Here is a 24,637-nt window from a genome sequence, read left to right on the forward strand (position 1 = left end):
ATACCTTTGCCCATCATCTGCTGCATTAGCTACCCAGCAGAGAGAAGCAGGCGCGTTGGGGAGTCCGTGAGCAATGAGTTAATACTCTCCTTCTTCTGTGTCATTTGTATCTTACTATGCTCCTTGTTGTCTACATTCCTTGTCTGGATTCGTCCGGGGAATGATACCAACAAATCTGATGCACGCTTGGAATCCATTCTTTTGACACACAGTAATTTGTTTGTCAGAATAGCAATTTTTAAAAGTCCAGCTGTAGATTATGTATTTGTGGTCTGTTCTATAACCTTTACTGTGCACTTTCTATTGTTCTTGCGAACACAACTTGGTATGTTGGACAACATTTCTAGTCTCATCCCGTTTTCCTGGGTGTGTGGTCTCCAGCAATTCCAGGAAATTTTGAACTTATAAAGATTTGTTGTAAAATGAGATCTTGCCATGTTGTGTGGTGAATAATGATCGTTCTAATCACTTTGTGTGCTGAGTTACGCAGAATAGAAAAATAAATTATATGGATTTCATCTCACATAACATTTTCTGCTAAGGAGCCCTCCATATTTGTAGGATGAGGGTATGTGCAGACGTTGTATGCTCTACTGCTCTGTTGCACCTTGTGTATTATGTATACAAATCTCTCTTTGAGGCAAGATTCCCAAGAAGAATTAGCTTGATTATTACTGTATGGGCAGCAAATTTTTAATTGAAATTATGTTAATAACACTGAATTTAGTTTTTATTGCATAGTATGTGTCGATATGGCTTCTGTTACACTAGATAGCTGATTTTACATGACAAAAGCATTGATTTAGCTAAATAGTGTTTCTTGTTAGCAATGCATATGTGCTTTTTTTTTTCTCTGTATTATAATATTCCCCATGCTTTTGCTGTTTCCTTAGGCCTTCTTACCAGTGTCCCAGTGTATTTTGTGACACTCCAATGGTGCATCATGTGAGACGCTTTGTTCATGGTAATGGCTGCGTTCAGATCATTCTAAAGGAGCTTGACTCCCCAGTTCCTGGATACCAGCACACTATTCTCACATACTCCTGGTGTCGGAGCTGCCAGCAGGTAGTTTAATAACAATACCTCCCGTACATTCAGTGTTGTAAAAAGCTCATGGCACCAATTTGTATTATCCATTTGAATGTTTAGACTTGTGTGCAATTCCACATGTGCATTACAATTTTTAAGGCCACATATGAGAAATATTTATAACCATTTTCCTGATATCTGGACATTATTTTGGATTTTTTTTTTTTATTACCCTCTGGAATCTTTATCTATGTCTTTTCTACTGACTAAATTGAGAAGCAAGAGTATGTTAATGGGGAGATTGTGAAAAGCTTGGTGTAATTTAAGAAAGCTCATTGCTTCACTTATCCAAATGCATGAATAACTTGCTTTTATAAAAGAAATGAGGGTAATTTTATATCTACATGGCACTCTTTTTTGCAAATATTGTAGCTGCCTGCATTCAGACAGTCTACTATTGTAGGCCAGGCAACATTTTACACACATTTCTAGCAATCATAATCATTCATACCAACACTCTCCCTCATATATGTATTCAGACATACTCATTCATTTACATATGTAAATGTTTGCCATCACCTGTACGAATTAATGTATTCTCTTACTCTCATCCACAACACATTTTGTGGGATATATTTTTTTCTCATTCCCTCCTGGAAGGTTGTTCTTCCATGTGCTTAAAGGGTTAGTACAAGCACCATGTCCACTTCATTAATTTGAAGTGGTGTTGGTGCCTGAATTCTTTATGTGCAGTGCTCCACTATGCAGTGCTTATGGTTCTTAGAGTAATCCTTTAATACATTTCTATTGTCCCTTGACCCCTAACATTGTACAGCATCAGCCAATATTCTACGTAGTTGGAGTGGGAATTAATGTGCAGGTGCTGTTAACCTAATCACAGTACCATGGGCTACCTATGACAACATGCTATTCTGAGTATGGTAACTTGACAGAAATGTAATACTTTTTTTCTTTGTGAGGCACATTCTAATTTTAAACATTATGCAGATTGCCACAGAAGCATGCTGAGCCAGCAGAGGATAATGGAGCTAAAGCTGACCTACCAACTCTGAAAGCAAACATTAGTCATTCATTTGTTGATTTAACTACCCCCTTTTTTACTGCTCAACTAGGTGACACCGGTGGTGCCTTTGTCCAATGACTCCTGGTCCATGTCTTTTGCTAAATATTTGGAACTTCGTTTCTATGGGAACCAGTACACTCGAAGAGCTAATGCTGAACCCTGTGGGCACTCCATACATCATAACTATCACCAGTATTTCTCATATAACCAGATGGTTGCTTCATTCAGGTAATAATCAATTGGTTATATTTAAATAGTGTTTTTTCTTTAAAAACTCTTTTGTCAAAATGATGTTGATTTAACTTGTCTTATTTTTGTAGCTCAGTTGAAGACTACTATAGTTACTAACTGGACAACATCAGCATTGTAGCAAATATGAAAATGTTGTTATCACATTGGAATGGAAGCCAAAAAGTATACTAAATGTAATATATTTAAAAAAAGGGAAAAAAAATATTGCTGTCCATATCCACATTGTGATCATAATATATAATATACCGGTAGGTGGAAGCAGCACAGTAGGTGGTCAAGCATAAGGATGTAAGAGCATGGATTTTGCAGTTTGGATTATATTGCAGGTACAGACTTTTATAGGAAAGATCAGCCACTTTAAAACCACCTGTCTATTATCATATAGGCCCCCGTCATACAGCCAAACAGCTCTGATGAGTTGAGGCATGGACTCCACAAGACCTCTGAACGTGTCTTGTGTTATCTGTCACCAAGACTTGAGCAACAGATCCTTTAAGTCCTGCAAGTTGCGAGGTGGGGCCTACATGGGCCGGATTTGTTGTTTCAATACGTCCTACAAATGGTCGATCCCATTGTTATCTGGGGAGTTTGGAGGCCAAGGCAACATCCTGAACTCTTTGTCATGTTCCTTAAACCATTCCTCAACACTTTTTGCAGTGTGGCAAGGGTGCCTTATCCTACTGAAAGAAGCTACAAGGAACATCATTGCCATCAATTGGTGTTGTGGTCTGCAAAGTAATATTGATTAACTGAACTGTCCCAGCTAGTCATTTTTTTTTTTTTTTTTTTAAATCTACCATTGGTGTGTATCTTGAAAGATTTGGAAGGAACACAAATCTACCTTGATGGCTGTCTGCATATAAATCTGATAAAGGTGTAAGAGGAAACCTAACAATGAGCATGTGGTGGTATTTTTTAATTTATTTTTTATATTGTTTTTCCCCTCCATACTGCTTCATATGCCATAGCTCGTATGGGAAGGTAGTCACAAGGCCTTTTTTCCACTCATTGTGACTCTTGTGGGACTCACAAGTGCTGCAACACATGCAGTCACTTGGATTGTTGGTCACATCGCACATTTTTAACAATTCCTAGATATGATGTGCAATATATTACCACAATCACTAGAGAAATCATTGCAATAAAGTGATCTTGGTTGTTTGCTTCTGGAAAACAGAATTGCCTTCTGTTTTATGGTGCGTACCACATTCTACTATGGTATGCATAAATGTCAGTCTTTTTACTCCAGGCCTCTTGTCTATGATATGACAGGATTCTCAGTCAACTACCTAGAACTGTTTGCTGTCTAAAAAAAGCTCTTCATCACTGCAAGAATTCACTTCATAACAAAATTGAGGATCCAGTCCCACAAACCCATTGGTCACCTATGTCAGTTGCCAGAGGAGACACAAGGTGCAGGAAATTCCAGAACCTGGTAGCCTTCATCATTTCCTGGACTGAGAACATTTTGGAACATATCTAAAGTATTTACATCCAACGGTGGCTAAACCTCAAGATCAATTTATTGAGTCACCACATAATTATGTGAATGGAGTCAGGGTTCATAGGTGCATCTATAGATCTGAGGGCTTAGGAGGTCTACAGGAAAGCAGGTGCTTTTTTTCAATCTTCCTCTTCTTGGGCACAGTTGATATCTCTGATTTTATAGCATTATGAAGGTCAAGGAGGTGCTGGTATTTGCACTTCTACAGAGCCACCCATAAGACTCATTCAAACCAGTCATGTTCCATAAAGGACCCATTCTACCAAGTCTTACCTCCCTTGCTCGTAAAGCTCGACATCTGAACAAGAAATACTCACTAGTCGAGGTTTGTCAGAGAAGATAATTTGCATCCTCTAGGCTACAGGAAGATGGTTAATATGAAAATGCATGAAAGATGACAGGAGGTTTTTGTCCGAATGTGTGACAGCTTCTGGACTTAGACCATGCCTTTTGCAGGGTCTTCAGGCATCAAGAAAAAGAAGAAAAATATATTTATATTCCTATATCACCACTTAGTGAATAGTGTATACAAGTGAAAAATGTACTTATCTTAATATTCAAATAGAACAGCCTCCCAGGTCATTACCCAGAATGAATGACCTTTACACAGCAAAATATAGAACAACCAGAAACATTTGGGAATCCCAAATGTTTCTGGTTGTTCTATATCTTCAGGCATCAACCCTGAAAATACATGTATATCTGCATTCCATATCTCTTTCGGACCTCAAGTTGACCTACTTTCCTTGGATAATTCATTGAAACAGAAACCAGACTGAAAGATTGTTGTGTTCCTCCAATGTCTGATTGGGATCTGAATATGGTATTACATCAGCATATGTCTTTTTTAAAACCTATCAAGCAAGCCTTGTCAAGTTCCTTACTCTGAAAATCATGTTCCTCGATTGCCTCCATAGAATCTCTATTTTTTTTCTGAATGTTAATATGAATAATGTGTTGATAAATGTGAATGATTACCATATTTACTCAAATCTTATGCGCACCTAAATTTTTGAAACCTGGAAGCTGAAATTGTTTATTTATTTTTTTTGGCGAATGAGCATTTATCAAAGAACATACCACTATACAACATTGTACTTCAATGAAAATGTTTATTTCCAAATACCCTAGTAACATTGATGGTATTTCAATGTTAGTGTTACATGTCAAGCCTATTATTTCTTAAACCCTCTTTTCGGAACAAAATTTGCCTGTGTGAATGCGCCGGAATGCAATTCCCTGGAAAATTTTAATTTTTCCCCGAATGTAATGCGCCATGAAATCTAATGAGCACTCAAATTTTGGAAACTTTATTTTCAAAAAAAGTGCACAATAGATTTGAGTAAATACGGTACATTTGGGACAGTAGTTCAACTAGTTTGAAATCTGACATGCACAATTTGTCTGTGGTAGTAAAATGTAAGTTTGACTGCAAATTCTGAGTTTGGTGAATAACCCCAGTGACTCATTCGATTTTTACACTACCTACGCTTTGTCCTATCACATGGCATTGCCACAACTAGACTCCTCTATTTGCAAGACCTTTTAGCGTTCACATCTGATACACCCACGCTATAGTATTAATTTAGAAAAAGGAAGGCCTAGGATATTTACATATGATCTAATTTGGTTCTTTAAAAATCTGGCTCCTGCAATTGATATGTAAATTATTCATGTGAATGGAAAAAAGCATTGGTTTGTTGCCATCTGTGTCCATCACAGATCTTGTGTTCTGCAGGTATAGTGAACCATTAAAACATTCACATGGCACTTTTATTGCTGGGAAATCTTCACAAACAAGTATTTAAATGTTTAAAATCTTGGATCACAAAGTATTACTAAGATTTTTGTATGTATTGTGAATTTTGCTAAATTATTTTTTTTGTACTTTCTCTCTAACGGAAAAAAAGTTTTTTAAAGATCACTACAGAATATAGATAGTATCTGTTTCTATTTCAAAAATAAAAAAATATTTACCGTTGGAGCACATTTGATTCCATTCAGTCAATTGTGCCTATATTTCCCAACTCTTTCAGTATTCTCACTTCAGTTACATTTCTTATATATACCGGTAATTGATCTATGCATATATTTTATGCTTTTATGTGTACACGAAAATGATAAACCGGAAAGTACACTCAAGAAAGTGAAATGCTGTCATGTAACTTAAAGGGACAGTGTAGGCACTACAATGGCTTCATCTCGTTTAAGTGATTAACATAGAGACATAGAATGTGACGGCAGATGAGAACCATTTGGCTCATCTAGCCTGCCTAATTATAGTGTCTAGAGCCCCCTGGTGCCATCTTTCCATTCCGCATTAAACTGTTTTTAATGTCTTCATTCCAAAAGTTCCCATCCCTCTGTGCTGCTTGGGCTAATCTGAGTTTTAGCCTGAGCAGCAGTTGATGGCTGTGATTGACTGTGTGTCAGCTGACCACTTTCAGCCTTTCACAGTGCCCATTGCAGGTATAAATCAGTATGGCTAGGATGAAGTGCGTAATCGCTGCCTTAGCCGCACCCAGGGTCATCGCAACCATAAGACAGCGCAAGCTCGGATAGCGCAACATTTGTTTGACACCTCCAGCCAGTCCCTCTTTGTAGCATGGCTAAACGGACCACGGTAGAGGATCCTCTGTATCCTTTACCCAGTCTGTTGGTAAGTGCTCGCTGGGAGCGTTGAACAGCTGTCTGTCAGACCGGGTAGGGGATATAGAAACTCCTCTGCTGCAGTCTGCTCGGCCATGCTACACTTTAAGGTGAGCAGGCACAGGATGGGGGGGGGCAGCTTTAAGTGGGGAGGGCATAGAGACAAACTAGGGCTTGGTGTGGGATGCCACCAAAGGGGCTGGGACACACACAAAGAAACACAGGGACTGGGAAGGGAAGAGACAGACACACAAGATGCCAGTGGGAAAGAAATATACATAGTGGGGCGTAGGCGGTCAATGAGACACAGAGGAGCTTGCAAATGTGCAAAATAGATGGGTTGGGGGAGTGGAGGGAGGAGAGATGCACACAAAAGGGTCTGAAAGAGAAAGACATGCATAGGGGCTAGTAGAAGAAAGTGACAGAAATTATGCAGGAAAAAAGACATTGATAAGACTGGGGAAGGGGAGAAAGATACACAAAAGTAGCTATAGGAAAAGGATACACACAAAGCGGCTGAAGGAAGTAAGAGACATAAAAATGGGAAAAATTGGGGATAAGATATACTGAAGGGTGTAAGACATTCAAAAGAGGAGATAAGAAACACAAAAGGGGGGTAAGAAATGCAAGAAGGGTTTTAAGGGACACACAGGTGTAGATGCATTCAAGGGGATGGCGGGGGAGCAGCAAAATGCATCTTTGCTTTTGTAGCCAAAAATCCTTGCACTGACCTGCCCACACCTCCAGTAGGGCTGGCTGGTGGATGGCAGGGACACTTTTTAAATGACCACTATAGTCACGAGAACAGCTACAACTTAATGTTAAGTTGTTCTGGTGTCTAGCTTTTTCCTGCAGGCATTTTCATGTAAAATCTGCCCTTTCAGAGTAAAGGCAGTGTTTACATTGCTGCCTATGGCCACTTCCAGTGGCAGTCACTCAGATGACCATTAATGGTGCTTCCTAGGTCAGTGCTGCACAACATTCAGCACTGATGTTCAGTGTTTCCACATTCTGCGTGGAGATGCTAAACTTTTTTCTCACAAATAAATGGGTTCAATGCATCTCTGAGGAGATATTATTATTATTATTATTATTATTATTATTATTATTATTATTTATAGAGTGCCATCAAATTCCGCAGCGCTTTACAATGGGTGAACTAACAGACATGTAGTTGTAACCAGACAAGTTGGACACACAGGAACAGAGGGGTTGAGGGCCCTGCTCAATGAGCTTACATGCTAGAGGGAGTGGGGTAAAATGACACAAAAGGTAAGGATAGTATTAGACTAGTGACAGTTGCAGAAGAGGAATCAGTTGGGAGCTATTAACAGTTTTATTGATACGCTTTTATGAAGAAATGGGTTTTTAATGATTTTTTGAAGGAGTGGAGACTGGGTGAGCATCTAACGGAGGAGGGAAGCGAGTTCCACAGGAACGGTGCCGCCCTCGAGAAGTCTTGAAGGCGAGCATCAGAGGTGGGAGTACGGACAGGAGATAGACGTAAGTCTTCAGCAGATCGTAAGGGCCTAGACGGGACATACTTGTGTATAAGAGAGGATAGATAGGTGGGAGCAGCATTATGTAGACATTTGAAAGCAAGAACCAGAATTTTAAATTGAGCTCTATATTTTATAGGAAGCCAATGTAGGGACTGACAGAAGGGTGAGGCATGGGAGGTGCGGGCGGACAGGAAGATGAGCCTCGCCGCCGCATTCATTATGGACTGTAACGGCGCAAGTTGGGAGCACGTAAGACCACTGAGAAGCGGATTACAGTTGTCAAGGCGAGAAAGTACAGTGGAATGGACCAACACCTTAGTCGCATCTGGTGTTAAGTAGGGGCGGATGCGCGCAATGTTTTTGAGATGGAAATGACAGGATTTGGCGATAGAGTGAACATGAGGCTTGAAGGAGAGGTCAGAGTCAAAGAGAACACCTAGGCAGCGAGCCTGCGTGGTGGAGCTGATGGTAGCACCATTGACTTGGAGGGAGACAGACACAGGAGTAACAACACTTGAGGGAGGAAAGACCAGAATTTCAGTTTTGGTCAAGTTTAGTTTAAGGAAGTGGGCAGCCATCCAGTTAGAAACAGCAGAGAGGCAGTCAGAGACACTAGTCAAGAGGGACGGGGAGAGATCAGGAGAGGACAGGTAGATTTGCGTGTCATCTGCATAGAAATGATATTGGAAGCCAAAGGAGCTAATGAGTTTACCAAGGGAGGCAGTATAGATGGAAAACAGTAGGGGACCAAGGACTGAACCTTGAGGGACACCAACAGAGAGGAGTTGGGGAGAAGAAGCAGAGCCAGAGAAAGAAACACTGAAAGAGCGCTGGGAGAGGTAGGAGGAGCACCAGGAGAGAGCAATATCTTGTAGACCGATATTGCTAAGGATTAGAAGAAGCTGTTGATGATCAACAGTGTCAAAAGCCGCAGACAGGTCAAGGAGAATTAGGATAGAGTAGTGACCACGAGATTTTGCAGCGAGTAGATCATTGGATACTTTGGTCAGTGCCGTTTCCACAGAGTGCTTAGCGCGGAAACCAGACTGAAGCGGGTCTAGCAGAGAGTTTGATTCGAGGAAGTCTGTCAATCTCGCATACACAATTCTTTCAAGGATCTTGGATGCAAAAGGCAGTAGCGAGATAAGACGATAGTTGGATGGGGAGTTAGGGTCAAGATTGGGCTTCTTTAGAATTGGGGTTACAGTTGCATGTTTGAAGGGCGATGGAAATATACCAGAGGAGAGAGAGAGATTGAGAATTTTAGTGAGAGGTGGAGAAAGAGAAGAAAACAGAGTACGGATGAGATGCGAGGGAATTGGATCTAGGGAGCAGGTGGTGGGGCGGGAGGACTGGAGCAGAGCAGAAACCTCTTCCAATGTAGCGGGTGCGAATGAACATAGAACAGCAGAGGGAGTGAAGTTAGGGGAAGTATTGCAAGGGGGAGGAGAAAGATGAGAGATCTCTTCTCTGATTGTAGAGATCTTGTCAGTGAAGTGAGTTGCAAAGTCTGAGGCAGTCAAGTTAGTAGGTGGAGGAGTTACAGCAGGGCGAAGAAGAGAGTTAAATGTGTATATTGATTGGCTGGTGCAGCGTTTGGCTCTGCCCCCTTGGCTGGGATCATCAGAATTGACTATCTCAGTCCAATCCAATGCGTTTCTATTCCTATCTGGAACGAGGACAGCTCCAACCAACCTATGTGGCGCTGGAATAAAGTAAAGTTATTTTTACCTTATTTAACGGGAGTAATGGTGGGCCCGGGGGGCTAAAAGGTGTGTTTAACACAATAGGTTCAGTTCCTCTAAGGTAAATTGCTCAAAAATGATTTAACATGGAGGGAAAGCACTATAACCCATTCGATAAGAATAAATGGTGATCGTACTTAGAGTGGCAATTCCCATTATATATGTTAATGGGACACTAATAAACCATTCATAACAACGGTGTTCTTTGTTAAGGTTATGGTATGAGAGGATGCCTTCTATCACTGTACCTGCTTTTAATTGCTGCAAAATCCACTGCACCTATAAGCACACCCTTTCACAAAAAATGAGTTTCAATGTATGCCTCTACACTAGCCATTACAAGTCTCCCCTTCTTAGAGGCTATTCATATAGTGTTTAGTGAATAAACTTGTCAGTTTTCTGAAACTGAGAATTCAAAGTGAATTTCAACTTCAACGACATAGTAGCTGAACTGACTTAGAGAATGTGTCAGTTCACATACTGCAACTTATATTTGAAATTCACTTTGAATTCTGACTTTAGTAAATACATCTGTCAGTTTTAATGATATGTTTCTGTTTTGAGGAGCCTTTGCACCCTCTATTCTTTCTTTCTACCTTTTTTTTTTGTTTCCTACCCCTTGATATCTATGCTCATGCTGTCCTGCAAACCTCTGCAAAACTTTACTAGCACGATTATTCACACTAATTATTTTCTGCAATGTTCAAAGATGCTTACATGCTATATATTACTAATTCTTTTTTTTTTTTAGTTATTCTCCCATTCGACTCCTTGAGGTATGTGTACCAATGCCTAAAATCTACATAAGGCAGCACACACCAGCAAGAATGTCAATATTGCAAGATATAAAGGATTTTTCCCAAAAGTAAGTACACTCCACAATGGCTACGTGAGTTTTCTGAATGACCATAGCCTCCTTCTTCTCTGGATTTTAAAACTGGATTAGAACATAATAAATAAGACTGAGAATACAGGCTTGGCAAATATTCCAAGTTATTTATAGTGTAAAGATTATATTTCTTGCTATGTATGTTAATGCATTTTCTTCTTTAGCACACTTTCAGACTTATTTTCTAAACCAGGCTTTTCCAAGGTTATTTAAAGCTTGATATTAAAATTGCCAAGCTCCAAAAATAGCTGAATATTTATTTTTTTCAAATTGTATTACCTTGGCCTATAATTTGACATTCCATGTTTATATTGCATCTGTCCAGTGAAAAATGTCTGGAAACTTAGCTGGGGGTATCCTGGTTCTCATTTTATTTTTCTATTTGCAGGGTAACACAGGTTTATACACAAGTGGATGACCGCCTTACTTCTCTGAAAACAGATACATTTAGCAAGACACGGGAGGAGAAGATGGAAGATCTTTTTGCACAGAAAGAGGTAATATTCGTTGAAATGTACTAAAACATAGGATAATTTGGAACTTTATATGGAATATTACATATTGGCATATTCTAGAGAAATACTAAAGGGCCAAAAAGCACCAAAATGATGTTGGCTTAGTGAAGTGGTTTTGGTGTATTGATCATGGCCCTGCAGTCCCACTGCTTATTCTATGCTAGGACAATGAACAGATAAAATGCTAACCCTTAAATCAACAACTTAAACTAAAAAAAAATCTCATTATCCTCCAATATGTAAATTCCCTACACAGAACTGACATTTCTTTGAGAATATGGCTTTTAACACAATAAACCAGTGATGTCATGCTTATAAATAATAAATTACAGGGGGCGGAGCCTGACCGCTGAACAGATCAGACGTGTCTCGTCTGAGCTCCAGGATCTGGGCCAGAGAATCGGAGCCAACTGAGTGCCACAAGCAGCCACCAACCCAAATCGGCCCCCAAACTGCCCACAAAATGGGGACACACAAGATGATACCACTCACGGTCTGGTGCGGCACCGGAGTAACCCGACCAAGGCCTGGGGCCTACGAGAGCTTGAGCCGGGGAGAGACGGCCGCTCCCCCGGGTCTCAGAACGGCGTCCTGCGATCCCCCCCCCCTTTGGACCGGTGAAGGTTATCCCGGTCCCCACGGGCGACCACCAATGAAGTCTGCCGAGCCCAAACGCCAACAGGGCCACAGAGCACAACCCGGACGGAGCGCTCCAAAATGGCGGACAGCCTGCAACCACATGGGCAAATAAAGAATGACTTGCCGAGTCCTGCAGGGACCATCAAGTGGAAGAACTGGCTAGCAGTCCGCACAGGCTCCCAGAATAAACCAGCAACCTACCCTAAGTTGCAAAAAACACCGGCAAGTAGCCGCATGTCGAAAGACAAAGAGCGGGAAACAAGGGAATTCTCCCCGGATGCCTGTAGCACACATACCATGCAACTTTATCGTACAAGCCCTCCCAGACTGCAGTTGCCCAGAAGCTTCAACCTCAAACTTCTGCTTCAGAAGCGGCGAACCCGAAAGCACAGGAGGAAACGCCACGTTGAGATCCATGACCGCCCCTACGCTGCCTCCAAAGAAAGCACTCAAACCACGAGCTGCAGAAGCAGACCCTCAGGAGTGGCCACAGCTACGAGAAACGCTTGACTGAACTCTGCTACCGGGTCCCCGGAGGCCCTATATGCCCACTACAGAGGCTAGTCACCGTTTTTTCTGGACTTTATGTTGGACACTGGGCCGCTGCTCCATTCCTGCACATACTGAAACAGACAGTACCCACAGACCCACACACACCAGGACTTACACAGCAACCAACCAGCACAAAATAGGCAGAGAGAAACACATACACCCAAACCAAGACACTACTCAAGGCAGACACACACTACCGCAGAAAGCTACAATACACACAAGCCCTGACATACTCACCTGATTCTAACCAAGCAGACCCCAGACCTGTCCGGAGGAGTGAAGGCAGACTAACACCACTGAACTCCACACACTCCAAGGTGGCACCCGAGGCAGACCAAGCCAGAGTTAAACCACTTCGCCCAAACGACACACTAGCAACTGTACAATCATATGATTAGAACCTGTATACGTTTAACTATATGCTAGGCAAACCTCAGCGAAACAAAACGTAATCTTAAGTATACCTGTGTTTATGCACCAATTGTTAAAACTGACAATACTAGCGACGAATATAACGGGAGCACCACATGCTTAAGCTTAATACTCTACCATTATCATTATAAAAATTGTGCAGACATTAAATGTGCCATATGTGAAATGTATGTTGAAATTGTGCACGTGACTGCTATTGTGGCACCACGGCTCATTTGTGAAATCTTGCACACAAAAAATAAAGAATTAAAAAAAAAAAAAAAATTACAATTTCTTTTCAAATATCACGTTTTCTCACACGACTGTAATTTATTGATTCAGCTAATTGTCATTCCAAATTTTTGCCAGATGGAGGAGGTAGAGTTCCGGAACTGGATTGAGAAGCTACAGGCACGATTGCTCTCTACCAACCTGGATACACCTCAGCAGCTCCAGTCTGTCTTCGAGTCTATGATAGCTAAGAAGCAGTCACTGTGCGAAATGCTGCAAGCCTGGAACAACAGGTTAATGCAATTATATACTGGTGTCTAGGGTGCTTGTCGTGAACTTTGGTGCTTCTTTGCTTGAAGGGCTTTTTATAGTGTAAAATGAATGCAGAAATGTCATTTTTACACACTGATCAATTCACAAATGACTTCACTGACTGCAAGCTGGAGGAGCATGAATCCATTACTCTTCACAAAGGCCTTTCTACAGCCACCTTTTCACCCAGGATTTTTTTTCAAATCACTAATCAGTTAGTAAACACTGACCTCTTTTCTGCCACTGGCTAATGTTACGCCTCTCTGAAAAAACTGTTGTATATTCAGAATTTTCTGTCCAACTGGCTTCTTAGCTCAAAAAGGTTTAAGAGAATAAAATTAACTCTTGCCACTGTCAGAGGAGAGCACTTTGGGCATATTTTGGCAGCTAAAGGGTTAAATTATATAGTGTGTGTGTGTGTGTGTATAGAGTTGTATTTTTATTTGGACATCATTGGTAATCACTTAGCGTTTTGGACATATCAAACACAAAGGGTCTTTATTTGGTCATGTAGCCTTTTTTCAGATAGTCCAATTAATTCTGAGTTTACCCGCTTGCTGAGTGCAATCTGTTATCTCTATGTGAAAACTTGACTGTTTGCTGAATGTGACTGTAACTTACAAAAAACATTTCTTTTAATCAGACCTGGTGCTGCAGACTCTAAATCATTACACTTCAAATAGTTGTATGACACTAATTAAAATTATTTGAGTGTCCTAAAGGCCAGAGTTGGAACGCATTGTTTTGAAGCTTGATTCTTTTCAATTCACATTGACAGCTGGCATATTGTACCTGGCATTTAATGAACAGAGTTGCCATTTTGTTTAAAAGTAATGTTTAATGGCTCAAAATATTGCTATAAATGAGTAGAAATGTTCACCTAAAATAACAGATTAAATAGCTTCTCTCACAAAAATAACATTTGCACATTGTGGAGAATAGAATTCCATCTCTGAATTGCACTAGCCAAATTTCTAGCAAAAAGATAATGTATTTTTTTAGTTTTTTTAAGATTATTTATGTATGAGTATATCAATCATGACGTCAACAGTAGGCTGTACATCCTCATACGATCGTATTAACATAGTAAATAGTAAGAACATCTTTGAATAACAGATCTACATTAAGTCAATAGTGGTTCTACATCACTGCGTGCCAAGTCCACATTAATCTGTATTGACAAATAGGCAGTTACATGTTCAAGCTTTTGCGATTGATCATGGAAACAAATCTCCATTCAAAATAAGGAGAAACAAAACTATGATAACGGAAGACTGTAAGCACCTCACACCCCACCAGTACCAGTTCTCTGCCCCCTCACACGCTATATTCCTCCCACACCTTCTGGAAGGCTTTAGTGTTGTTCCTGACCTGTGCTGTAAATTCATCTATCAAATAATTGTCCTGTAGCTTAGCTATGACCGGACAAATCAGCGGTGTATCAGGATCTCACAAATTACATTTTTCAATAATTAATTTGAGCACATCGGTGCTGTTAAAATAAAAAGTGTTTGTGTGTGTGTGTGTGTGTGTGTGTGTATGTATGTGTATGTATGTATGTATGTATAGACGATTATCAATCATACAAGATTCTGTGCACTCACTCCCTGAACAACGTCAAAGCACACAGAACAAAAATAGGGGTTTTGTCACAGTATATGATCATACGTTATGTATATGTGTGTGTGTATGTATGCATGCACCCAAAATACGCTTTTTTTTTTTTTCACAAACCAATTGTTAGTGAAGGGGTTGTTCTCGCCTGGTCCCTAGCTTATGCCAGCATGAAAGGTCTTGTTTAGTTACCATTGTCATCTCCATGCAACCCTCCAGTTATTCCATTTTGGAATTAGGATCCTTAAAGAAATGGTTTCACTCTTTGTGTTAATGGACTGTCCTTGTTGTATTGTGTTGGGTAAAAAGGAGCATACCTAATGCCAGACATTTATCCTGATAACATTCCTTTGCAATGCAAATGGTATATTTCCAGCAACCAAACAATTAAGGAGGAGGATGTTCTAGCCATAGCAGCCATTTAGTTTAAAAGATAATACCTTATTTGGTACTTGTTAATTATCCTCCCTATAAGCAGAATTGTTTCTAACTTATTGTAAAGATAGACAGCTGACTTACACAACATTCTAATGCAAATTACACAGAATGTATAAACTATGAGCAGCAGTAAGTTATATGTAATACAAAATGTTTCCTTACAGGTTGCAAGAACTGTTTCAGCAAGAAAAAGGCCGTAAAAGGCCCTCTGTGCCTGCTAGTCCAGGAAGAATGCGTCAAGGGGATGAGAACAAGGTGACTCTCATTTCTAACTCGGTTACATGATTATAAAGAGCATTGACATCGATCAGATGTTCTCTGACCAACTTCCTGGAAAATATGACATTTAGCACTAACTGCCCACAAGCTAGGATTTACAGTTGGATATGTTATTTGATGTATTGGTACTTTGCCAAGTTCTGATGAACAAGCACAAAAATGAAATCCATACCTAGCTGGAAACGTCAAGTACTTTAGATACATTGACTTGTAACCTTGACAGTGCTAATCTCCAAATATGTCAAGTGAGGAGAAGCTAATGAACAGGATCATTCAATTGCATAAAATGATCTGTTCCATTGTATTAGCTTCCATGTGACTCAACATTGTTTGCCTAACCTGATAGCTCATTTGTTACCAGTTACATTTGCAGAATTCAACTTATAGAAATTAATAGTGTTTGCTAGCTCTGTAAGGTGACCTGAAGTTTTGAACAATTAGATGAATAAGGCATTCGCCTGAACCACCTACCCTGTCCTGTTGTGTTAACAGATGAGCAATGAGTAGTGACTTTGTGTTCTATCCAAGGCAGAGTTATAAAAGAGTTTTATAGAATCAAAATAGCACCATTTTGTTTGCAATTTCATTTAAAACGTTTAATTTATTTAAAATTTTCCTAGAATAGATTAGTCATCACACTAAAATATATATATATATTTTTTTTCTTCATTACCACTTTGATATAGGTTTTGGCCTCTGACTTTCCTTCTATCAGATTCCGGGTAATTGTATCGTTATAAGATTAATATTTTGTTAAGCCGAATGACCATTCTGTAATAGTTCATAGCTGTTTCAGAATGGAAAGTGATAAGCACACCTAACGTTCGTTATTCTTTGTGAAGATTCTTGAAGCCCATGTCATTGCTGTTTCTTAGAATTCCATTTTATCACCAGGGTGCTTTATAGACTCCCTCTTTGGGAAATACGGTTAACGTTTTGTCTATATACAATTAATGAAATTAAAGAGCATTATTTCTGATACTGTAACTATTTACAGAATTGGGCGTTGTGTGTTCATGATCCACTCCAGCCTGATAGGCCATTATTTTTGTAAGAGTTGGGTGTTAACTGATTATTTTTTTTATTTGTCGTTCTCAATCTCTAGGGATGTGCAGTTGATGCTTCTTCACGCAATTCATCTCCAGCACAGAATGGGGAAAAAGGTTTGTTGGCTATGGATGAACACTAAAAAAATATATACTACTACTATTTGTAATGAAGGTTGTTTCCTATTCTAGAATAATTAATTGGATTTTATAAAAAAAAAAAAAAAAAAATAACAAATACATATTATGAATGATCACAGCAAAAATAAAACTTCAGAGAGCTAAATAGATGGTTTGCTGTGCAATGTTGTGGACCACATATTGAGAAAAACTATGATTGCTTTGCAACTGTTGCTTAGAGCAAACTTTAATTCATTTTTATTTTATATTATTTTTGTTATGTATGTCAGTATAATATCCATTGATCAATTTTAGTTGGGTTCATATTCTAAGAGAGAGGGCTGTTACATATCCTTCAGGGGGGCGTTTTTAGGTGTGGCCAAAAGATCAGGAGCTTCAGCTCAAAAATATACTACAAAACATACAGGAAAAAAACCAAACACTTATTTTTTTTTTCCCATAGCTTTGGCAATAATAATGCAGCTTAATGCAGCTTATGAAAGGTAATTCAAAATAAATTAATGTAATACTAAGGCTAGTATTTCAGTTTAGTTTTTATTTTAGGATTTGGTATGTTTGTCTTGTAAGCTTAATAGCAGTCAAAATTGCCACTCAAAAGTATGTATGTATATGTATATATGTGTGTGTGTGTGTGTGTGTGTGTGTGTGTATATATATATATATATATATATATATATATATATATTTTATATTAGACATCACAGGCTATATACCTCATATATGCTGCCATTCACTGCTAATCGCTGCTTATTATTGGAGTAAAATGTTGTTTTTTGTTTTTTTTTACCCAGAGTTTTAACAAACACACTAGGGATTGACCGATATTGATTTTTTTTAGAGCTGATACCAATAATCTGTGAACTTTCAGGCCGATAGCCGATAACTTAACGATATTCTGTACTTTTACCGTTTTGAAAGAAATAAACCATTTATACACAAATCCACTGTTAACTGAACATGTTTGTTTATTTTTCGAAATCTTTTTTTTTTTTTTTTTTTTAAGTGGTAAATGCACAAAATATAAATGCCAATCAGATTTTTTTGTTTTCAAGAATATTTAGTGTTCCTCTCCCCTCCCTTTTCAGTCCCTTAGAGTTCCCCTCCCTTTTCAGTCCCTTAGAGTTCCCCTCCCCTCCCTGTCTCTTAATGTTCCCCTACCTTCCCCTCCCCTCCCCTCCCTGTCTCTTAGTGTTCCTCTCCCCTCCCCTCCCCTCCCTGTCTCTTAGTGTTCCTCTCCCCTCCCCTCCCCTCCCTGTCTCTTAGTGTTCCTCTCCCCTCCCCTCCCCGTCCCTTAGTGTTCCGTTCCCCTCCCGGGCCCTTAGTGTTCCGTTCCCCTCCCGGGCCCTTAGTGTTCCGTTCCCCTCCCGGGCCCTTAGTGTTCCGTTCCCCTCCCGGGCCCTTAGTGTTCCGTTCCCCTCCCGGGCCCTTAGTGTTCCGTTCCCCTCCCGGGCCCTTAGTGTTCCGTTCCCCTCCCGGGCCCTTAGTGTTCCGTTCCCCTCCCGGGCCCTTAGTGTTCCGTTCCCCTCCCGGGCCCTTATTGTACCTCTACCCGCCCTGTCTTTCTCAGTGAGCACTTCCTGTCAGTCCGGCCAGGTACAGGAAACTGAAGCCCCTGCACCGCAGTTCACACTACTCCACTCGACCATGCTACACTGAGTGACTGGTAGGGGAGCGCTGAGCGTTTCCTTCCTGCCAGTCACTTGATTCTTGCGCCTCAGAGCATGGCGTCTGTGTGTTCCACCTTATGGGCGCATCGGCCATGCGTGTGCTAGGTCACTGCCGCCTCTCACATTATCGCCAATGTCGGTATCAATAGTGGGCAGTGTTGTCTGTAATTGTATTTTTCAATTTTTACATACACATTTTATTTTTTCAGCTTATTTTTTAATTCTCATGTGTGTCCTACTGTAATAAAATGATCTCAAGTATACTCAACAATATCTGTACTGTACAATAATACCGAAGTTGTATACCTTTGTAATGAAATAATCTTAATCATTATCCTAGTCTAAATCCTTAATTCTAAACTGCCATTCAGTGTCTCCATGGAGACACTGAACTTTCCTCATAGAGATGCATTGATTTAATGCAATCTCTATGAGGAGATGCTCATTGGCCAGGGCTGTGTTTTTAGCTTGTGCTGCCTCTGCCCCCGATCTGCCTCTGCCTCCTTGACTAGCTCAGCCAATTCAATGCTTTCCTATGTGAAAGCATTCTGATTGACTCAGATCAGCACTTCTGATGATGTCAGCCATGCAGGTAGATCAGGGTCAGAGCCAGCAGCAGACTGAAATAAACACAAGATTGTACTGTTTTAGGGGGCAAGAGGGGAGCAGAGGGCTAGATGGTGTTTTTAACAGTGTATGGTCAGAAATACATGTTTGTGTTCCTGACCCTATAGGGGATTTACCAGTCCTCTTTATTGTGGAGGGAAATATTGTGTAGTTTTACTGAAATCATAATAGGTGAGCCAACAACTGGCTTCTCTAGCTTTAAATCACTAATGACCCTGGTCATTTGTCCTGATGAAGGTTTGTAGGAACAAACTAAACATTTTTTATTTTATAAGCAAATAAAAGCAAAGTTTTATTTTTTGACAAAGACCTGGGAGTGCTATCTTGATGTAACATTCCCATGTTCTATAACGCTGGCTGATGTTATGTCAATCAGGCAAGCAATAAAAACCTAGTTTTTATTCTATTATATATAACCCAAGTTTTAATAAATATATTTACAATATTTCTCAGCAAAGCAGGAAAAATTCTAACTAATAAATTAAAGCGAGCAGATTAAATAGCAACATCTCAAAACTGATCGTGGCAAATAAAATGTCTGTTCCCAGAAGAAATTGTGTTCAGGTATTCTGTGATTACTACGTGAATTTATATAATCTGAAGAATCATAATCCAGATGATAAAATTGATGATTAAATCTCCTATTTTGCTTTCTGGTACTTGAACTCCTTATGTCCTTATCATCTTGCCTCTTTTTGCTATCATCCTCCCACACTTATCTAGCATGAACAACATTCCCATTTACTTGGTGTATGTCCTAGTTAGGTTCAGTTGTGCTGTTAGGCACATGTATCGTTGTTTTTTTTGTTTTGTTTTTTTAAGTAGGATCATGTCAGATCTTGGGGCTAACAAACTCTTCATCTGGGCTACTCATTTCATTCTGTGATGGTGACTGGTTCCTGTTCTGGGAGTTTCAAGTTGCCACTGGGCCTTGGTGTTATATGATGCTTCTTTCTCCCAGACTTTATGTATGATGTGTTGTGTAGTACATCTAATTACAGTTGTGACACTTGCTTCCTCTTGACAATTTACACACCTTGTGTAACTAGCAGTTTTTTGGTTTTAGTGTAGATGTTCTCACATATGTTTCATGTAGCCCCTCTCCTTAGGTCTGGTGGGCGGGTTCATACAGTCTTGCCCAGGGACACTTGGATAAATACATTTTGTGTCAAAATATGAAATTAAAGTATAAAATATGGTTTAATTTAAGTATATGATTAAAAACATAAAACTAACATAAATATTTTTATGAAGGTTCTACAGTAATTGTTTCTGATTGCAAGGAAACTATTACTGCAGCCAAGTTTATAGTTATTAAAGAGAAGCATTTTATGACTGCCTTTTGTTAATTCTCAGTGCAGCCTAAACTTGCTTATGCAATGATAGTAGAAAGTGTAAAAGTAAGTTATGTCCTTAGGTGTTTTGGTGAAGCTGGACTTGAGCAGCTTCATAATCCTACACCTTGTCACAAATTGCCTGTGTTGGCTCCTGACACACAGCAGTGTTTTGTGCAGACATACGCTCTGTAGTTTGAAGAATAGTCTTCGTTCTAGCTGTCTTGATGTGCTCTAAAATATTCCCTGGTGAATATCTCCTACTTATGGAACTGATCTGACATTAACTTGGCCGACTGCCCATTCGTTAAATGAACTGCTGTTTTATTCTTTGATGAGAGCTTTACATTATGTGAAAATTAAGCAAATTCAGCAAAATTTTGTCTATAGCAATTCTATGATTTTACTAATGATTATGTTCCCACTCCCAAGAGATGCACATAAAATGTAACTCCTTCACAGTTATCATTTCAGATATTATTTTCCCCCTAATTTGATTTTCCAAGTTGTTGGCTATATCCATATATCATAATTTGCTTTATTTTGTGTTAAACTGTGTTCTTAATACATTTATCACCATATAGCTTTGAAATTATAATGTGTTTGATTTTTAATTCCTTCTATTTAGAGAGTTTTAATGTATCTTTAGTCATATAGAAAAGATACAAAATATGCCATTAAGTCATGATTTTTCTTTCTTTATAGTTGTGTGAAAACCTAAACGGCATTTGCTGTGCAAAATATTTGTCTTGCCATCATAAAGGAAGGCAGGATATTGGAAACAAATTAATATTAAAACAAACTTTTCTTTAAAGTCTGTATGGAAATAACTGAAATGAATCGCTCCAACTTCCTGAATACTAATGTTGGCGGTTTTCTTCATTTGAATAACAGAGGATCGATTTATGACAACCTTATCTCAAAGTTCCACTGGCTCAACACACCTCCAATTGCCCAGCCCACCTGAAATTGTGTCAGATCAGTTGTTTTCTGGTACATCAACAACTTTAAGCACCACGGAGATGGATACGGCCAGCAGCTCTGAAGGTACACAATGCTCGATAGATAACCTGCTCATCCATTTTCTTTAGCCAATTTGTATGCTTCAAGGTTTGCTTACACTTCAGCCTGACATTTACAGGAATGGTTCAGACATACCTGCATTAACCTGATAAGTGAAGGGGAAGCAGAGCTAGCTTTCTTTATCAGAAAGTAAACTGCTTTACATGAGGGAATTTTAAAGATGTAGCAGAATTTAAATGATTTGATATGACAACCACAAATAAACTTTGCTGATGCTTGCTGTGAATAATAGATTTTCTGTAACTTACCCCTAAGTGTCTGACGGTGGTGGTGGTGGGGGGGGTGGGTTATTGTTCTGATAATTTTTCCTCTGGCCCCAGGAATAAATCTGGCTATACATATCATGATGAGGATAAATTCTTTGCTCCGGAGGTTCTGTCAGTGCATTTAATTGTATATGTTGTTGTTGGTGCCCTCTAGTTACGAAGGATTTATGAAAGGCTCTTCATAAATCCTTTTGGAAAATGTACATGCCAACTTTAATCTGAAAATATTTTATATATATTCTAGATTTAATGATTTATGTTCTCTCTGTTCTAAACCTGTACCATCTGAATTATAATTAAAGCACTGTAGAACAAACAAATGTTTTTTGAAAGGCTATTCCTAAAAAAGCACATAATTACAATAAAAAGTTTAGTAAGCACTTTTTTTATTCTTCCACATATGCTAATACCTGTCTCATGTTTTACTTCTAAAGCACCTTGAGCATTCCAAAGCCTTACGCCACACAGCTAACACAGAGGTGGTAAGGCTTTATGGTGTGATATTGGCTAAGTTGACATCTCTGCATCTACTTTAAATGCATGCTTGGTCTCTTGTGTTAAGGAGTTACTTTTGTGATTGTTTACTGAGGCATACTATGCCTTAAGACGGCTTGCAACCCAGAATTTCATTAGCCGGTAAATCAAAGAGTACCACTGGCATAAATATATGCAGAATATAAATCTTCCCTCACGACCGATTGTTAAAAGGGTCATTGCATCCTGCTAGGGAAACTTCACGTAGAAAACCTATTTTCAATGCCATAAATTACTAAAATCTTTCTGCATACTAGGAGATAAATAGGAATAAAAACAAATAAAATGAAAAATAATGTTGCAGTTGATTTGTTATTTTTCTTAACTCCTTAATGCTCAGTCAGGCAAACCCTCGTTATTGTGACATTAATGCATATTGTTCAAAAGGTCCAGGATGTGATGATATCAAGAAATAAATGATTTTAGTATTAACATTAGCTGCTGGGTGTGATTCTCTTTCAGATGTGTTTGACGGACATTTGCTGGGCTCTACAGACAGTCAAGTAAAAGAAAAATCCACTATGAAAGCGATACTTGCAAATTTGCTCCCTGGAAACAGCTATAACCCGATTCCACTGCCCTTGTAAGAAATGTGCTTACCTTATCCGTACAGAGTTGTGGGTTCTAGATCAGTGTGTTGTATTTTTCTTTTTTTCTTTCTTTCGTTAACAAGTACTGATGCCTTTGATTAGTTATAGCTGAATGCTCTGGTTTTCAATATAGACTAATCAACCTCTTTATTGGTGTATGGTCCTGTATAAGCAATTGATCTCCTGTGCTGAGCATGAATATAATTCTCGCTTACTTTCTACGGGTGCTAGGACACTTTGCACACAGGAAAGGAAAGGTGAGACCTAATGGGAAGAAAGTTACTTCTCTCGTTAGCAATGTCTAGCCTTGCAGGAGTCTCATCCCTTCTTAATCATACTCTCTTTACCCATGTGTGTCTGTGTCGGAGTCTTATCCTTTCACAGTTACAGAGTATGTAACTGATAAAGGATAAGACATTTGCAGAGTCACACACAAGTATAAAGTATATATACCAGTTTGTGCTTTAAGGGTCTCTTCATCCTTCCTCAGTGACACACTATATCTGTGTGGTCCTCTGTGTGTTTCCCTATGCTGTATTTGGGTCAACTCTTATCCTTACACACCTTGCTCTGTCACAGTCTAAAAATACACTTTTTGATGAATTAACAAGTTAACTGGTTGTTCTATTTTCTCCTTCTACCCATGCGTTTTTCTGCTTGTTTGACCTCTGACAGTGACCCCGATAAACACTACCTAATGTATGAACATGAGAGAGTGCCCATTGCTGTGTGTGAGAAGGAGCCAAGTTCCATTATAGCCTTTGCTCTAAGGTAACGTTGCATTATCTTTTTTAATCTGGGGGAATGCAATGTCTGTCTCTACTTTAGGACATGCTAATCCTAATTTTAATGTGCATATTTTAGTTTAGCATTATTTTAGTCAGCACTTGTTCATGACGTTATAAATACTGTACCGTCCTAATTAATGTTTTCTTTTACTTTATTTTCAAAATCTGAAACAGAATGTGTTCATTTAATGGGGAAGTATGTTGAAATGCCAAAGTTAATGCTAATTTAGTTACCGTATATACTCGAGTATAAGCCGACCCGAATATAAGCCGAGGCCCCTAATTTTATCCCAAAAAACTGTGAAAACTTATTGACTCGAGTATAAGACTAGGGTGGGAAATGCAGCAGCTACTGGTAAATTTCTAAATAAAATTAGATCCTAAAAAAAATATATTAATTGAATATTTATTTACAGTGTGTGTATAATGAATGCAGTGTGTGCGTATGTGTGTGTGTATGAGTGCAGCGTGTGTGTATGAGTGCAGCGTGTGTGCATGAGTGCAGTGTGTGTGTGCATGAATGCAGTGTGTGTGTGTATGAATGCAGTGTGTGAATGCAGTGTGTGCAGGGCCGGTGCAAGGATATTTGCCGCCGTAGGCAAAAAAATGTTTGCCGCCCCCTCCCCCCACCATATGTCCTGACTTCCCCTCCTCCTCCCTCAGTGGTCCTTACTTCCCCCTCCCCTCCCATAGTGGTCCTTATCCCACCCCCTCCCTCTCATAGTGGTCCTTATCCCCCTTCTCCCTCCCATAGTGTTCCTTATCCCCCCCCCCATCCCTCCCATAGTGGTCCATATACCCCCCCTCCCTCCCATAGTGGTCCTTATACCCCCCTCCCTCCCATAGTGGTCCTTATCCCACCCCCTCCCTCCCATAGTGGTCCTTATCCCACCCCCTCCCTCCCATAGTGGTCCTT

At 39.5% G+C, this 24,637-nt stretch overlaps 1 protein-coding gene across 1 annotated transcript in view; it reads left to right on the forward strand.

Moving 5' to 3' along the window:
- Positions 1 to 24,637, forward strand: part of PIKFYVE (phosphoinositide kinase, FYVE-type zinc finger containing) — a 208,584-nt gene that overhangs the window by 113,782 nt on the left and 70,165 nt on the right. The window contains exons 23-32 of the mRNA XM_063430121.1: positions 894 to 1,065; positions 2,163 to 2,341; positions 10,517 to 10,630; positions 11,043 to 11,151; positions 13,141 to 13,295; positions 15,531 to 15,621; positions 16,751 to 16,808; positions 21,355 to 21,507; positions 22,806 to 22,926; positions 23,609 to 23,704. Of these exons, the coding sequence (XP_063286191.1) occupies positions 894 to 1,065; positions 2,163 to 2,341; positions 10,517 to 10,630; positions 11,043 to 11,151; positions 13,141 to 13,295; positions 15,531 to 15,621; positions 16,751 to 16,808; positions 21,355 to 21,507; positions 22,806 to 22,926; positions 23,609 to 23,704 (1,248 nt within the window). The remainder of the gene's footprint in view (positions 1 to 893; positions 1,066 to 2,162; positions 2,342 to 10,516; positions 10,631 to 11,042; positions 11,152 to 13,140; positions 13,296 to 15,530; positions 15,622 to 16,750; positions 16,809 to 21,354; positions 21,508 to 22,805; positions 22,927 to 23,608; positions 23,705 to 24,637) is intronic.

The sequence above is a fragment of the Pelobates fuscus genome, chromosome 8 (genome assembly GCF_036172605.1).
Source record: "Pelobates fuscus isolate aPelFus1 chromosome 8, aPelFus1.pri, whole genome shotgun sequence".
In the NCBI taxonomy this organism is placed as follows: Eukaryota; Metazoa; Chordata; class Amphibia; order Anura; family Pelobatidae; genus Pelobates; species Pelobates fuscus.